This window comes from Nanorana parkeri, unplaced genomic scaffold (assembly GCF_000935625.1).
Source record: "Nanorana parkeri isolate BGI_ZX_2015 unplaced genomic scaffold, ASM93562v1 scaffold269, whole genome shotgun sequence".
NCBI classification, from domain to species: domain Eukaryota; kingdom Metazoa; phylum Chordata; class Amphibia; order Anura; family Dicroglossidae; genus Nanorana; species Nanorana parkeri.
In genome coordinates, this window is record NW_017306537.1 from 1,119,958 (window position 1) to 1,138,197 (window position 18,240).

General features: G+C 42.1%; 1 protein-coding gene across 2 annotated transcripts in view; it reads right to left on the reverse strand.

Moving 5' to 3' along the window:
- MKS1 (Meckel syndrome, type 1) overlaps positions 1-17,900 on the reverse strand; it is a 30,649-nt gene extending 12,749 nt beyond the window's left edge. For both annotated transcript variants that reach the window (XM_018557145.1, XM_018557146.1), the window contains exons 1-12: positions 17,799-17,900; positions 17,608-17,726; positions 14,599-14,663; positions 12,682-12,837; positions 10,667-10,764; positions 10,426-10,554; positions 8,038-8,142; positions 7,812-7,920; positions 5,475-5,531; positions 4,275-4,317; positions 2,760-2,822; positions 1,547-1,617 (exon numbers count right to left, since the gene is read on the reverse strand). In XM_018557145.1, the coding sequence (XP_018412647.1) occupies positions 1,547-1,617; positions 2,760-2,822; positions 4,275-4,317; positions 5,475-5,531; positions 7,812-7,920; positions 8,038-8,142; positions 10,426-10,554; positions 10,667-10,764; positions 12,682-12,837; positions 14,599-14,663; positions 17,608-17,726; positions 17,799-17,875 (1,092 nt within the window). In that variant the 5' untranslated portion in view covers positions 17,876-17,900. The remainder of the gene's footprint in view (positions 1-1,546; positions 1,618-2,759; positions 2,823-4,274; positions 4,318-5,474; positions 5,532-7,811; positions 7,921-8,037; positions 8,143-10,425; positions 10,555-10,666; positions 10,765-12,681; positions 12,838-14,598; positions 14,664-17,607; positions 17,727-17,798) is intronic.
- Positions 17,901-18,240: the final 340 nt, after the last annotated feature.

The window sequence follows — 18,240 nt, forward strand, 5'->3', positions numbered from 1 at the left end:
AAAAGTTTTTTTTGACAAAGTTTTTGGCTAAACAGTGACTGCAGCTAATAAGCGGCAGGAGCTGGCTGTCAGAATACAATAGCCCGGCAGGGAAGATTTGTCCATCCACACTGTTTAGCATGCACGGAGGAATCGGTATGTGTATGGAAGGCTTAAAAGAGAATATGGCCCAACCTTTTTTTGCCATAAGTTTCTTTAGGGTCACAGGAAAACATTCTGTATACTAACGTCAGCCTGTGACCCAATACTCAGCATTGCCCGCTATATGCTGACAGCGCAGAGCTACGCTGCTGCTGGGATGGATCCTGACAATATTGTCGGAATCCACCTTGCTACCTGATTGACAGCTGGCTCTGCCTCACTAGAAACAAAGCCAGATGTGGCCACCCTCTCCCCCATCCATCCCTCCAGTCAGCGCTGTAGGAATAGAGAGTGGAATCCCTGCGGGGAGAGGTGACTGACAGTCACCACTCTCTGAAGGGAGATGATCAGGAACTGAGCGATCGGCGGTATGTGATCACTCAGCTCTCCAGCATTAGAGCCGACGTGTAACATCTTCAGTATCACACGTCGGCTCTAATTATGGGTATGAGTGTATTTCCCTCTCCCCACAATTCTTCTTTTTTAAGTGAAGTTACACTTTAAAAAAAGACTTACCGTATTTTTCCGTGTATAAGACGCTGCTTTTTCATAAAAATCTTTATCTAAAAATAGACGTGTGTCTTATACACGGGGGCCGCGGTTTTGAAAGTGCTGATACAACTGCAAACTAGCCTCACGGATTGCAGAGACAAGATAACAGTTCTCCTCCAGTCATAAATCTTTTTAACCTGACGCGAGCTGTTGCTGGGGAGATCGTGTAGGCAGTGCCCAGAGCGGTAATGTCGGAGTATTCTGTGACCATAAAAATGTCAGAAAGTGAAAAACAACCTGTAAACTCTCTAAACTCATGGTATGGTGTCAAACAAGAGGTGATTGTAAAGTCCTTCAAGAAATGTGGAATCAGCAATGCCATGGACGGAACTGAGGATGATCTTGTATATATAGACAGTGACTCAGCAGACAGCAGTGATGCAGCAGAAGTTGAAGAAACTGATATGTTTGAAGCTAAAAGTGATGAAGAAACCAGTGATGCAACAGAGGCTGAATAAAGTGATTGGCTCAGAGGTAAGTGTGATGCATAATATCATTTAAAATATTGATTTCTGAATTTTGGGTAAGAAAAGTTGGGGGCGTCTTATACATGGGGGCGTCTTATAGACGGAAAAATACGGTATTTTTTCTGTGCTGCTACCTGCATGTTTATGTTGGTGACTGAGTATCTTAACCTTCTCAGTAAAGTAGTCCTCACTGTAGCATAACAGCATGTGCTTTACTGTTCTATGCAAGAGATAACTAAAGAATGTGGAAAGGAAAGGTAGAAAAATGAGGTGCCAGGGGCACCAGCCATTTCGCAATAGTTGCCCTTTAAAAAATTATTCAATACAAGTCTGCTTTAAGTGACAACAAAAAAATAAATGTACAAAAGTGACAGAAGAAAATTTACCCATCCTAAAGTTTTAGAAGTAGAGCTTTGGGTCACTCCAGAGAGATCCTGGAAAGCAGGACTGGACCAATCTGCAAAGCCAAGATATAAAAACAGACACTTTAGATTAAAGGTGAATGCCACTTCAGTAAATTATTGTGTATACCTCCAGACACAAGATATAAACACCTAGAACTTGCTATATTTCTTTTGGATCCGGTGGAAAGTGTAAAAATTATAATTCAGTTTAAAAGTCATGATTAATTCTGGATGCTATGAAACCATCTTCTCATGATCTCACCAATAAAAGAAATGTAAGCAGTAAACATTGTTTATAGGAGATCTATGCTGTGGAAGCTGTTCCAAAAAAGATTCATGGGGAGGGCCAAGGACTAGGCAACAGTATTGCATGTAGGGTCCCTGCAGCTGATCTTTTACCGCAGGAGCGAATTGGCATGCCTTTTCTACCTTACATTCCCTTGTGACAGGCATCTTCGTAGAGGAATAGAGATTTTTCCTAACCAAATATTCCCTGTAAAGCTGGCCATACAGGTATACTATTCGATTTTGATCTAAACAACATAGATGAACATATCTCCTGCTGTGGTTATTGTATACTGACAGCCGGTGCCTGTCACTGTCAGAATACATGAAAAATATTTCAATGGCCTGGGTCTTATGGGTAGACCTATGTGGTATCAAGTTATGCTTACAGATGACCATTGTTTTTAAACTCATTTTCATAAGGTCTCAGTAACCATATCGCCTGAAGGTCATGCCCTTTATTGTGAAGTCTGATTCTTTCATGATGTTTTGTAATGTTTTGCATTGTCTGACCAACTTGTAAACCTTCACTTTTCCTGTGTCTCTGTTCTTTTGTTATTAAATATGTAAAACTTAAAGAATAAAAAAAAAAAAAAAAAAAAAAAAAAGCTAATCAGCTTTGCGGCCCAGCTTTTTCGACAAAAGTTATTTCATCAATTGACTTGTGGAGCCAGCAGGACCACCCACTGTAAGAATTTCACCCAATTCCAGTGAATGGGCCAAAATTCTAGTAGTGCATGGTCATCCTTAGACAACAAAATCTTCCCTTTTGAGCATGGGTCCACCTTAACCCCTTTGTGACTGACGACGTACGGTGTACGTCGCCAGCATCGGGGCTGTTTAAACAGACTCCCGGTGACACATATTTTAAAGTACTCACGCAAACCTCTGCTTTAAACAAGATACTTACGTTTTGGCAGTTCCAAGAAGAAATGCACATAAAGATTGTCACATTCATACTCCTGAGCAGACACTAAATAAAAAAAAGAAAACAATAGCTAACATGTTTATAGAAACAGCAGTATTTTAATTGACAGCATGTCCAAACTGTAGCCTGTGGGAACAGTTTCAGATATACAACATGCTAAGAGAATAGGATGAGATGACTTTAGGTCTGTTTCACATTTGTGCTAGAAAGCCCGATAGGAAGAGAGAAGAGCTGGTAAAATCTGGTACTAGAGTTCAACTGTGCCATACACTTTAGTAGAAAATATTGTGCTGTTATTTTTATCATTGCGCTTAAGACCGCCAAGCACTGCAGACAACAGTGAAAAGGGGATCCAGTAGTTTAAGAGGTTAAAACCCAAAAATCATATCATGTGTTCGACTAACTCTACGCAATTAAAGTGTAGGATTTCCCCTCACAGCTTGCTTTGATGGCAACTCAAAATATTGATCTTCCCTCCGTTTCTGTCTACGTGACCATGATCTCCAGGAAAAACTAGAGGGGCAGATCTCCCTAGTGGGGACATAGACAGCAATGAAAATTTGACAAAGGGTCCAAACCTTCCCTAAACTATCAAAAACTTAAATCTGAAATCTGTGAAAATCTCGGGACTGGTAAAACAGCTCTCGTATATGCATTTCATTTGTGTGTTTAGTTGTTTGCCTGGAATTCAGCTTTAAAAAAATGTTGCCATTTGCATATCGGTAAACACATCTAGTAATAGTATTTAGTAGGGATGCACCGATACCACTTTTTTAAGGCCGAGTACCGATACTTTATTCCAAGTACTCGCCGATACCAATTACCGATACTTTTTCTTAAAGGGACAGGTCACATTGTTTCTAAAGCAATACAAAACCATGATTTTAGGTCAGTTTCTTAATATTATGAAGAACATGAACACTCTGTAGTGTGGCACAGCTGTATCCAATTCTGCATACCTGGCTTTATATTATAAGAACTTTATAATATAAAGCCAGGTATGCAGAATTGAGAGGCGGCACAGCTACTCGTTTTATGTTTTGGAGTATTTGCACGAGTACTCATGCAAATACTCGGTATCGCCGCCGATACCGATGCTTGTATTGGTATCGGTGCATCCCTAGTATTTAGTAAAGGAGAGCCTTATTTTATTCCATGTGCTAATAATTTAGCTATTTCTCAACATGTATATGCAAAGCAGGCTATCCAGCAAACCTGACGGGGACAGGGGTAGAGACAAACTAGACTACTAGAGACGTGCTTACAATGGTTTCCTTTTATTTCATGCACTGAATATTAAAATTTTATGTAATAGCCCCTAACAATTACTAAAACACAATATTTTTGGGACAATGGCTTTAAGGAAGGCAAGGAAAAGTCACCTTGGAGGGTTAGGCATATAGGAAGTTTGGCAACTAAATACATGATACAGTACACAGCAAAAATCAGGTACAGTAAGTTATACATACAGACACACACAAAATGTAATTCACTTACTAATCTCCCCATTGATGAGAACTCTCAGCGTTCCAGCTGGTGGCTAGAAAATAAAAAAAAAACAAGTAACATTAGGATTGCAAAGCCAAGATATTTAGAATTACTTGCGTAAATGCAATCTAACTATTGAAATAATGTACTAAGAGCAAAATGTTTTTAACAACCAAAGCTTAAGGTGATACTGTCACCTTGCCCACTCAGGCAAAGTGAGATTTTCTTTGCAAAGGGCAGCCCCCCAACTCACCTTGCTAGTGATCTCCTGCCATTACTTCCTCCATCACAGCCAGAACTAAAATGTGGGCTGCTGTCATAAGCTATGGAGATATCACAGCGCAGCACAGTGGCTTAGTGGTTTTCCAGTTCGAATCCTGGTCAGGACATATCTGCAAGACGTTTGCATGTTCTCCCCAGTTTCTTGCCACACCCCAAAAGACATGCTGAAAGGTTAAATGGCTGCTGTCTAAAATTGGCCCTGTATGTGTGTGCGACAGGGACCTTAGATTGTAAGCTTCCTGAGGGCAGGGGCTGATGGCAATGTGCAGTATGTAAAGTGCTGCGTATATTGTCAGCGCTATATAAATACCTGTAATAAATAATAAATAAATATAGCTCTCTCTGGCAAGTGACATCCGCTTGGGCCTAGCAATTGGCTTCCAAACTTGAGCACTATCAAAACTACATTGGTAGTAGCTATGACTGAAGAAAAAGCAGCGGGGGAGTACTGGCAAGGGGATTTTTAGTGGGTGAGGATAGCACACAAAATGGTCATCAGATGGATTTTGAATTGCTTTTAAATCTTGGAAGGTAAGCAATGCAGAGGAAATACCTGAAGCAACCGAAGCATCAGAATTACAATAGACATGTCACAAAATAGGCAGTTCATACTGAGCATCTTATGGAAAAAAAAAAAAAAGGTATGAGTAAAAACCATCAGCCAGAGATATAGGGTGCTGAAGTGCAAATCTTGACTTTTCCGTTAAAAACCAGGTTTGATCCCACCTTCAAGACTCCTTAATGGTCCTTGTGATGGGAGGCCTCATCATCCAATATAGAGGCGTAAGAAGTGGGATCAAACTCAATTTTTACAGTAAATGTTGTGACTTGCATGTGTGAGGTACAGCATCTGCTGTGATGTTAATGTAGTCAGGTTAAACTACATGGAAATGCTGAGCTAGAAAAAAAAATTACAGATTATCTCACCATTTCAAAATCTGAGCCCACAAGACTGTTCAGATATTCTTTATGCCTTCCATAGAGCTGAAAAAGAAGCATAAGGATAGTAAAATCATAGATTTCCATTTTGAAAGAGAATATGTGTGAAATTAAGAGACTCTCATTCTCTGGAATTTTAATCTCTGATACTTGACGCATCTTAATCCTGTGTAATTTCTAATCCCTGTTCATGTAGTGGGACATGTCTAGAGATGTAGATAAGAAACACTGCAACTATTGTTTGTGTCAACCACCCATCCTCTGCCACTTTTTTCCCCTTTCAGTAGCCAGTGCAGGCGCTCTTCCTGTCGGCCTGAACTGGAATTTCCCAAGGTATGGAGAGGAAGACTAGAATGCAGGGCAAACAAAGATTGCAAGTGTACAGAGTACAAGTAATTTTGGCAGCTGTACAATTATTTAATGTATGTAAAATAAATGGGCATTTTTTAAATTGCCCAAAGTTCTTCTTTTACTAGAAACCATCAGAGTATGTAATAAAGCAACAGCTTACAGTGAAGTTACTAATTGAGGGCAGAATGGAACTTCAGAAGAATAATTTGCTATGAATTTGAATGTGCTAGATTATTAACACATGGCAGTCTGAATGGGGCCTAGTGTAACACATACAGGTGAAACTCGAATAATTAGAATATCGTGCAAAGTTCATTTCACTAATGCAACTTAAAAGGTGAAACTAATATATGAGATAGACTCATTACATGCAAAGCAAGATTATTCAAGCCGTGATTTGTCATAATTGTGATGATTATGGCTTACAGCTCATGAAAACCCCAAGAACCCCAAATCCACAACCTCAAAAAAGTAGATTATTACATGCAATCAATAAAACAAGGATTGTACATAGAAAAATATCAGACCTCTGAAAAGTACAAGCATGCATATGTACTCGGTACTTGGTTTGGGCCCCTTTTGCAGCACTTACTGCAATTACTTTTGCACGATATTCTAATTATTCGAGTTTCACCTGTACATATGATTAAACCAGCACTAAGTGGGAATTAAAGCAGGATTGAGAGCTATGGGCATAATTAAGGGGGCAAGCGATAAAGCTGTGGTAAAAAAAATAAAATTTAAAAAGAATTGATAAATTTATAAAGCACAACAATGTGCTTTATAAATGTGCTTGGCACTTGGCTTGCTTCAGAACTCCAATACAAGTGAAGCCCTTTTTACTAAAAATAATGGAGAAAAAAAAGCAAGCTATAAGAGAGCCAGTTACATGATCTGTCGCTGTCATGTGACCAAACTTTCCTCCAAAAGTGCAGTTTTATGAAAGCAGGTGCATTGTAAATATGGCCCTGTTCAGCAGAGGACAGATTGCAGTATCCACTCTCCATTAGAAATAGACCCATCAGTCTACTAAAGTAAATTATGACTTCCCAGATACTGTAAATATCATCAGCTGTCAACAACAGATAGGAGATCTTTCATTTGTTTCGAATAATGATGTTTGGATAGATACCGGAATCTGATGGTACTATCAGCATACCTTCTGGGTATTTTCAGATCAGTTTCCTGATAAGACAACATTGCTGCAATCTGTTGTTCCCACTAAAATACTCAAATTATGCTGCAAGTTAGAATATATGAATATTGGTTAAATGTCTGGAATTATTATACAATTATACTAGTGTAGGTCCCTAAATAACCGTCATAAGGAAGAACAATATAAACAACTAAGGATTGGTCGTATTTAAAATAAAACTGCAGGACGCACATATCATTTCAGAGTAACAGCAGTCACTGAGCTATAGCATGTACTTAGAAATCCACAATTCCTATATGGCTACCCCTTCTCCTCTGCATATAATTAAATTGGTAGGTCTGAGTAATGCACAAAAAACTGCTTTTTACCTTTCTCCACTAGATGATGCTGTGCATTTAGCAAGCATTGGATCAGTGGTAAAATACAAATAAAAAAGGCGATGTAACAGATGCTAGGGATGCAGAAATTTACGTAACACCCTTTCATTCCCACATTTCATACATGTCAACTAATCAAAAGTTGACAGAAGATCTGATTTGGATATTCAGGCCATAGACACATAATTTCAGCTATAAAAAAAATGTTATCCCAATATTTGCAGCTTAGGCACAGAAATGCACTATTGACTGAGTATAGAATTATACTTTAAACTACTTTTAAGTCTCAAGCCCTAATAATAGGACAAAACATGCCACATAGATCTTATTGTAATCATACTTATACACTTTATTATATTGTTTTTGCTGCTGAAAAAGTAGTGGGATTTGAATCTATTTCTTCTTGCTATCCTCAAGCATTCTTCATCCGCTGCCCCTTACATCTTTGTATAGTGCCTCTTCCCGTTCTTGCTCCTCCCTCTGAATGGATTCTGAAACATGATGAAGAGAATATCTCCATAGCTCACGCTTCTGACTCTCCACTTCCAACCTAAGAGGAACACAAAGGATGTTAATGGCTATAAGCAGAAACAATTAAAATTAATTATGTACACTGGCTACCCAGTAACCAGGACGTGTCAAGCTAATACAATATGAGTGTATATACCTATAGGAGCCTTTTGTTCCATTGACATCAGGCTTCAGTGTGATGACTCCATTACCATCTACACGTATAGTACAAAGGACATGTTCATTTTCCTTGAATCCCAGTCTGGAAATGAGTGCAGAAAATAACCATGTAAGTATGAAAATGCAGCTTTTCAAAGTGAAGGTCACCTAAATCTGTTATTTTAGTATAAGCATGGCTATCAGTAGGCTGACTCATTCTGATCATCAATTTCTTATGGGAAAAACAAGTGCCAAGACAACTGCACAGGTCTATACTGCCTCCACAACCTCCAAACCACAGTCATTTTACAGCCAATGAGTACTGCACTACCTCTAAAGGTTTTTCTATTCTGTACAACAATGAACTCTGGAATTCAGCAGCATTACAGTAGCACTATTGTAATGGGCTCAGTGATAGGCTGGAGTTAGGAACCATAAAAGGACATACTCTTCCAACAGTGTCCCCCAAAAATATAAACTGGCGGATTATCCAACATAATGGTATCACATTCAATAATACAGTAGTTCCCAAAGTATTATAATCTAAGTGCCTGAGGAACATCTGTGTGTCCAAGGACTACCTTTGTACAGACTGTCCGTCAGATACATTGCCAGATTTTCCTCTTGGCAGCTATTTCTAGCTTCTCTTTGACCCAATGAAACTATCTTCTCCTCCTTGGCGTTTGCTTGCCAGTTAGCTGCTACTCTCTTTTCCCCCTATCATCTGTTCCCTCTAGACCAGTGGTTCTCAACCTGTGTAACCTCAGGACCCACATTTGTCCTCGATCATTAAGTCGCGACCCAAGTCGCACTGCAGTGGAACGCACAGCAGTGTGGGCTGCCATGCTGTGACGGAGCTCCACCCATACTTCTATTGCTTGTACAGCCAGAATGTGACATCACTCCGGTCCAGGTACCTCTATAGGAAATGCGAGGGAGCTATAAGCATTGCACGTATGGATGGAGCTTCTTCGCGGCCATACCCCCAGCTCACCCCACTTCAAGTTAACAAATCGGAGCCGGGCAGCATATTTTGAATGGCTGCTCAGTGTAAGAATGGACAGTGCTGTGCTAGGGGGAGGCTGGGGAGCCTCTCACCTAGAAAACTGGAAGGCATGCGGCGACCCACTAAACATGCGATCGTGATCCACTTTTGGGTCACGACCCACCAGTTGAGAACCAAGGCTCTAGACTAAACAGCCGAGCCTGGGGACACTCCCGATAGTGGAAGCCACAGGGACCAGAGGTAGGTAACAATCCTGAGAGAGTGAGCCACAGGGACCAGAGGCTGAGTACACTCCTAAGAGTGTGAGCTACAGAGTTTGGAGGCTGGGCTCATTCCTGAGAGAGCGAGTCAAAGGGAGAAGAGGTTGGGGACACTCTTGCGAGAGTGAGCTACAGGGCTAGATGCTAAGGGCACACCTGAGACTGTGCCACAGGGCCCAGAACATGCCTAAGAGAGTAAGCCACAGGGAATGGAGTCTGAAAACACTCCAAAGAGTGTGAGCCACAGACAGTGGAGGCTGGGGACATTCCTGAGTGAGTCAGAGGGACAGAAGGCTGGGAACACTCCAGAGACAGTGAGCCATGGGGCTTGGCACACTCTAAGAAAGTGTGTCAGAGGAATTAGAGGCTCGGACCACTCCTAAAAAGATGAGACACAGGATACTCCTAAAAAGCTAAGCCACATGGGGCCGGATCTAGGGACACTCTAGAGAGGATGTGCCACAGGGACCTCAATGATGAAATTGCACAGAGAAATCTGTAGAATGCAGGAAAGAAAGTAGAATCTGACATATGTAGGGGAACTGCAAAGTGCGCTGGGGAGAAAGCTAAGTGCAAGTCAGAGCTGTGCAGTGGAGTGCTAAAAGTGTAGGGACAGAGAAGTAAACCTAGTCTTACGGACTGTAGAAATGAATATTCATGCTGGATGGTCGAAAGTCGGATGAGGGCATTAAGTGTGCTGGGTATTGGATATTGGGATAAGGGCAATCCATGTAGAGGGGGTCAGATCCGAAAGGTGACGCTTACACCTTTGAGCTAAATTCATCTACATAGTTAGTCAGGTTGAAAAAAAGACACAAGTCCATCGAGTTCAACCTATAGAGATCTATGGAGAGAATTCTCCAACAGCGAACTGGGAGTTGCAATCTGGCGTTATAATACATAAAACTGTGCACATTAAAACACTGAAAGGTAAAAGAACAGTCTTTTAAATGCAGCTGTGATCATTTAGAAAAACCCAAAAGGCAAAAAAACAGTGTTGCTTTCACTTTCCTAATTTGCAGCATTACTGCTTGCTAAAGGCAACACGCTTTATATTTCTACAGATTTTAAGAGCAAACTTCCATTGTTTTTAGACATCTGACAATAAGAAAAATCTCACTTTCCCCTGGGGCCAAGATCTGCCATGATGTACATAGTCTGTACTGGAGTGTTTATTATGTGGTTAGTTTTGGTAAACTCTTCTGAAGGATCCAATACAACAAGACGATTACGTATGCCCGCTCCATCCCTGGAAGTTAAAGAGACAGTGTTTAGTTACAGGTATTATTCCAAGACAAACAGTTCATTCCAATTATTATCCTGGATCTGAAGTATATTGTACTGCAGTGCTAAATACTCACAATTGTCTTTTGTCTTGCCGACGTCTCCGCACATTGGCCATTCGTTCCGCTAAGAATGTGGGGGTCTCTTTTTCAGAGGTGGTTACTGACTGAGCATGCTGTAAAAAGAAAATGGCATATTAAAGGGATCAAGACAAGAAATTGTGGTAAATGTGGATCTAAATTCAAAAGCAGATATGTAATAACTTACAGCATCCCAGTACTTGGATGGGATGGCTGCATCGGTTTTCTTTCTTCCGGCCAAGAACATTATATGAAAGTACAGAAAACTACCTGCTGATCCTATTATAAATTATGTGTCTTTGTTACTTCCAATGCGCTGAACTGAAATCTTAGACAAGCTCCCCTAACTCCAAACAATGGACCACACACCACTCCACCAGTAAACCTTTTATTGAAATTCATGGCTCACAACCACATATTGTCTCCACTTCTTGTACTGCCACCCCTAACATGGTTCAACCTCTGCAATTAAGGCCGTAAAAGTGATTCGAGTTAGAGGTGGGTAGTAGAAGAAGCTGTTATCACCAGAGGCTGTGCAGGAGCCAGTCAGCTCGAGGTCTGACAATTATGTAGGCTGCCATTACTGAACTCTTCTTTAAAAAATGCAATTTGTCTGGCTGGCATGTGTATTCTTTGGTTTTGGTGCTTTCTGAATAACAGACCTGGAACAAATGCAGAATACTGACCTTTCCCTGACTTTCACTTGCTGCATAATTGTCCCAGTTATGGGATGAAGCGGCAATAAAGCAGGAGACAACCCGGTAACAATTTCAGAAGGAGGTCATCAATGACAACCTCTAGATTTCTCTCTTAACAGGTATGCTTTAAAGCCTTGGTTCTCAACTGGTGGGTCGCGACCCCATGTTCAGTGGGTCGCCGCATGCCTTCCACTTTTCTAGGTGAGAGGTTCCCCTGCCTCCCATCAGTGCATGCACTGTCAGTTCTCGCGCCATGCTTCGATTCAAAATATGCTGCCCAGCTATGAGTGTCAGCTTGAGATGGGATGGGGCTATGGCCGTGAGGGAGCTCCATCCATACTTGCATTGCTTACAGCTCCCTCACGTGTCCTATAGAGGTGCCATGGTGACATCACATTCTGGCTCCCGGCACCTCTACAGGGCCCGCAAGGGAGCTGTACAAGCAATGCACATATGGATGGAGCTCTGTCACTGCACAGCAGCTCACACTGGACCCCAGGCTGAGGATCCACTCCAGTTCTCAGAAGGTAGGGAGACTGGGTGGACCTTAATACAATTGGATCCACTTCCTGTTCACTAATTGCCAAGGCTGTCAAGCTGTATATTGGGAAATTGATGGGCTTAGGATTGGCTGGACAGATAAGGGGAAGCGAGCTGGATGATGAACGCAATCACCCTGAATGAAACTGCACAGCCTAGGCAATTTGAGATCAAGACGTTCTGGAGATCAAATTCTTTTAAATATATTTTCATAACTTGAAGCTTTTTTGCACGCCTTTTGCATCTGACCTAGATTATGGTGCCAGGAATGGGACTCTGCCTTGAAAAAGACACTATTACTTTGCCTATAAGGGAAAAATGTCAATGTCAACGAAAAGGACCCCTTCCCCCAACACAAATACTTATCTCTATAGCAATCCCCTGGCATTCCTTCCCCTGCCACAAAAATACCCAATGTTGGCTGGTGTTGGAGCCTAAAGGCAGCAGTGTACTCACCGCCTACACCAAGTGCTGACCTAGTTATTGGCTACTAGACCTAAGCACTGCCATATGGGTGGAGGTATCTTGCTCCTGGTCTCATGCTCCCCGACACCCAGAAGCACCAGGTATTTTGCACTGACTGACCCGAAGCCTTGGTTATCTACATCCTATTTACTCAAAATAACAGTGGGCCTTGTGCACATAATCTGATCATGATAATTTGGCTGACTGTTATGGGGAGCCAGAAGATGAAACCCAGGGAATGTTCCTTTAGTGTGATGTCCCATGATGGTTATGGTGCAGAATTAGTCAAATGATTTGTATTGAAGGTACCTCTTCTAGGTTGGTGTATCGATCATAATCTGTATAGGTAAAGATACGTCTGTTCTTTCGCCCGCCACCGCGTTCCATAGACAGTATGTCCTGGTGGTACTGACGATCCAGAGGAGTACGGCAAGCAGCCTCATTTTTATAGAGCTCATATTCAAACTGGAAATACATACACATTATACATTAAATATCTGTCCACTCTAAGGGCTTGTTCACACCAAATGCAGACCAGATCTGCATGAGTTTCTGCATGATTTTCTTTAGCCTAAAATGGGCTTTCAGGTGCTTTCCAGGGCGTTTTTTATGCTTTTGCATGCGTTCTGGTGCGTTCCAGAGCAGAAAAAAATAGGACATGCTGCAGTTTTTTCACATGCTCTGGAACTGAACGCTCTGGTGTGAACTAGAGCCCAAAATACCTTTGGAGTACAATGGATGCAGTTTTGATGCGTTCTGTAACTGCTCTTCAATTTGTTTGAATTCTTATTTCATTGTGCAGCCAATCAAAATATAACAGATCCATTGTGCTATATTAACCCCTTCGTGACTGACGACGTACAGTGTACGTCGCCAGCATCGGGGCACCTTAAACAAGCAGGTAGCTGTTATACTGGATCTACCATTTAGAGGGAATCACATATGCATTATAATCATGGCAATCCTATTTTCAATAAAATATACTGAAGATTTATGCTGGTTAGGACAGTTCCCTCTCATAGGAGACAGATAAGTATGGGAACTGTTTCCAAAAGGATATACAAATAGTGCATTGGGAGAATTGTAAAAACTTTCTATAATATAATAAAAGTTATGTTTTAGATGTACAGGTTAATGAAGAGCATGGCTCTCCACAAAATTGAAACACTATTTCAATAAAGGATGTCCCCTCCCCAGATAGTAAGGGCCCATTCACACCACATCCAGATCATCTCCAGACCCAAAATGCATCCTAATGTATCCCTATGCCATTTCTGGCCTCTGTTCACTCCAGCGCAGTCCGTTCCAGACCAGACCAGAAAAATACTGCATGTCTCATTTTGTCTGGGCTGGAATGCACTGGAACTGCGGGCAGGTTCACACCATTTTCTGGTCCAGAAAATTTGTGTGAACCTGCCCTAAAGGTATATTGCAATTAGGTCAACGAGCATATCAATCCAATCAGACTGTCAATTAAAGCCTTAATTCAAATTATAGCAATAAAATAAGAGTGCAGCAAAATAGTAATAGTTCAGTGTCCCAAAGCCCACTGACACCTGTCAGTTGCAGCATGCAACACCATAACAGACTATACACGCATCGGGACGTTGCAACGCCATTCATTTTCAATTGCAACCCAATGCACAAGAGCAATGCATCACAAAGTACCGCAACACTCTAGCAATTGTGATGCACTGCCCTGGAAATAATAGTGCATGTCTGTTTTTGGTGCAGTCTGTTACAATGGCCGGCTGCCTTAATTAATTGCATGTTAATGTGAGACATAATGTGTTAATGCCTGCATTAACAAAAAGCGTCAGAATGTGTGGACGGGCCCTTATCATTGACTTCTTTGGTAAAGAACACCCAGCCCCAGCAGAAAAGTCTGCAGATGTCTAAAGAACAGCGGGCTCACTGCAATGGTCTGGCAAGCCCTCCCTGCCTTGTCACACACAAAAAAATGGTGCAGGCTGCATTTTTTGTGCAGCGCAGAGGACAACAGGCATTGCGCAGGTGCACTGGATTGCACAATAAATGCCAAAGTGCACCAATGCATGTAACGTGTGTTAATGTGCATGTTTACTGTATGTTCCTGCACAGCAAGTGGTGTAAATGGGCCCTTACTGCCTGTCAGATTGTAAGTTAGGCTGCCAACTGAAACCAATTTTTTAACACATCAACTGACAGGTTTTTTTTTTTCTTTAATGGAATCTAAAGAAATATTACCTCACTAAAAAGTTTCTCTTGCCAGGAAATCAAAATTTCTTCTTCATCGCCACGTTGATGTCCACCTTTGAAAATTGAAACACACAGTCTTATGCATCAAAATTATATACATATAATAAAAGGTAGAAAATCATGACATACCTGTAATATGAAAGCTAGTTATCAAAGCTGAACTGTTATGCCATAGCAGGCTCTTCCATGTGCCTGCACATGTTGTGAGTCATGAAACCTGCAGCTCTGTGGCATGCAAATTCCAACCAGTTACCGGTACTATGGCATCCCCTGCCAGATCTTACCATGGACCTGTGATGCACCAATAGTGAAGTGCAGTAGGTAGACATGACGGCCACAAGCTCTCAACCATTAAGTCAAAATTTGCATATCCGTTTCACAGCGCTCAGTAGGAAAGAAGAACAAACCTGGAGTTGTCCCATATCGGAGAAGCTTTACATAGTTTTGTGATGTTAGATATATGATGAGATCTTTGGAAGTTAGTAGGGGGTGCCGTGTGACAATGCTTGTCCTTTCCGCTATGGAATAGTATATTAAAGACAATAGGTGGCTCTAAATGTTCTATTCATTCTTCCACATGTGAATGACAGTTCTAGACATTGGGACCCTACTGACAGTTAGAGGCCTATTTTTAAAATGTTTGCTTTGCTTATTCCTCCAGAAAAAATGTGAGTACATTTGTTAACCAGCTGCTGTGTGTTTACTTTTCTGGATGAATGTTCTTCAATAGGTTCATTCATAAAGAACAGAGTAAATGAGGGAATGGCCACATTATGGCCACTAGATCAAGCGGAGGATCATAGGAAAACTATACTGTACATGTTAGTAAGCAGGAAGAAACAAATTAGTAGAGGTGCACCGAAATGGAAATTTTAAAACCGAAACAAAAAAAAATTGTCAGGCTGAAACCGAAAATGTTTTTTTAATTTTAATTTTTTTTAAATGTTTTCAAATTTGTTAAATATTTTTTTTTATAAACTTTTTATTTATTAATTCATTTTATATTAAATATTTTTACTTTGAACTTTACTTTTAGGGGAAATATTGGGGGCCTAAACAGACCCCTGATATTTCCCTTTTAAAATAGAAGTCCTCAATCTCTTTTTCTGTATGCCCTGTTATCAACGAACAGGAATCCTCTGTACTGAGTGTTCCTGTTCATTGATAACATAAGGATATAGTATGTTTACTATAACCACAATCATGAATGAACAGGAGGTGATGTAGATCACTTCCCATTCATTCATAATTGAGGATATAGTACACATACCATATCCTCAATTATGTACAAACACTCAGCGATCACTGATCACTGAGTGTTCGTACCTTGCTCTCCTCTCTGACACGCTGTCACAGGAGGCTGATCGAGTAGTGTATGGAGGAGAGCTCAGCCTCCTGTGACAGCGCGGCCTGTCTCCGCCCACACAGCGATCTGCCGGACTGTGGCAGGAGGCGCCGGCCGCTCACAGCGCTCTACTTCCACAGCGCTCGGCCGGCTGTCACAGTTTCTCTCCTCCACGCTGGGACACAGAGCAGCGCCCAGCGGGGAGGAAAGAAAGCAGGGATGTGCCGATGTATCAACAGGAAAATGGCACTTCCGGCATTATGCCAAAAGTGCAATTTTCGGCCGATATATATGTGCATCCCTAAAAATTAGGGTTTCTAATTCACACTATCCAGTGAGTCCATGGCACAGTCCCGTGGGATGAACGCACTGGATCGCATAAACAATGCTATCCCGCCTCGTGGGGTGGCAGGGGGCATGGTGGTGCCATTCATTTCAATGGCACCGCAAACACACCTCCCGCCAGCACTGTGATCACCCGCACCGGAATGCGTGGTACCATAATGCTCTGCTTTCCAGTGTGCTGCGATCATGGACGATTTTGCCGTACTGCACGTTCCGGTGCAGGCAATAGCATGTCTGCGGTGCCATTGCAATAAAAAGCACCACCACACCCGTCCCACCCCAGAATGCAGGGAGGCTTGGCTTATGAGATCCAGTGCATTCACACCATGGAACTCTGTGTTGAATGCACTGGAGGTGTGAATGGGCCATTAAAAAGAACAGCGCAGAGAATGAGCAAATACATTCAACATCTGCCATCACTGTAATATCAATTATTGCATTTATATGCACATCTTCTCCAGTGCTCTCTAGAGTTGTAATACTGAATCTCATTACAAACATGTATTTATTTCCTTTGATCCTCAGCTTCATCTAGTGGGCATATTGCAGTATTTTCCCCATTCACTCTGTTCTGTATGGATAAATGCAGAAGAGCGATTACACTTGTACATTCGCTTTTGTCACAGAATTTTTTGTTTTTGCTTTAAGAATTATTATTTTTTTTAATAGAATTTTTCCCATTTGAAGGGCCAGCATTAAAAGAGAACTATAGCTAAACCTTTATTGTGTTAGTTCTCTTTTGGGTCACAGGAGGACATTTACTAATTTACTCCTGTGACCCCAAACAGCCCACTATATGCTGACAGCACAGAGCCGCTCTGCAGCCAGGAAAGATCCTGACAAGATTGTAGGCATCCACACTTCTGACTGACAGCTGGCTCTGCCTCTCTAGAGCCAGAGCCAGCTGTGTCCACCCCTCTCCTCTCTGTCCCTCTAGTGAGTGCTGGAGGAACAGAAAAAGGGGAGGGGGGAAGCCCTGCAAGGAGCGATGACTGACAGTCATTGATTTCTGCAGGGAGAAGACCTGAGCTGAGTCATCAGTGGTATGTGATCGCTCAGTTCTCCAGCATGTGACAGCTTCATTGTCACACACCCGGCTCAATCTATTGAGAAGTGTATATTTTACTCTTCACCAGGATCACTACAGTTCATCTGACTTCACTGTTTATTAAATCAGACTGTCACCATCTACAGAAGTGAGAACTGGCGTCCCTGTAACAACAACAAAATCAGCTCATTCTCCAATATACACATGCAAAGGGGGTATATATTGAGCTGATGAGTACAGATGAAATAGAAGAGATTACCAGTGCCGACGGTGGAGCTCAGTGTCCGCAATGCAATGTCTCCTTTGCCTCCCTCCTCCTCTTCCTCCTGCACCCGCTGGATCAGAGCACTGACCGGTGACACCCGCTCAAGGAGCACCCTGCGGATACATACATGTAAGTCGGAGTGCTGAACTATAAACCCTCTCCAGCAGACTTGACGTGTCTGTTACCTGATCTTCAGGTTGTTCACCGGATCCCGGGATCTGTATACCGCCTCCCCGCTGTCCTGGTTCCACTCCTCCGCCATCACCAGGCTGCGCGTCCCGGTCTCCCGGGTAACCTAGACGTGCGCGCTCACGGCTCGTCGGCGTGCCCAGGCTGAGAGATGAGAGCGGGAATTAGAAAGTGTGAGGAGGCAGGCACTGTGCATAGGAAGCTCTGTCAAGGACGACTAAATTCCAGGGATAGGGCCAAGCTCTGGCGTTGTGTGTAAAGTGAATGTGAAGGCAAAATAAAACATGTGAAGTGACTGCAATACACACATTTCCCTATGTTTTATTCCGTTATGGCTCATGTACATTGGTTCCTGGGGCTGAAAAATGTAAAGTGCCTTTAGTATTCCCCCACCTGGAGATACCAGGTGCTTCATATTGCTGTTCCCCCCCCCCCCCC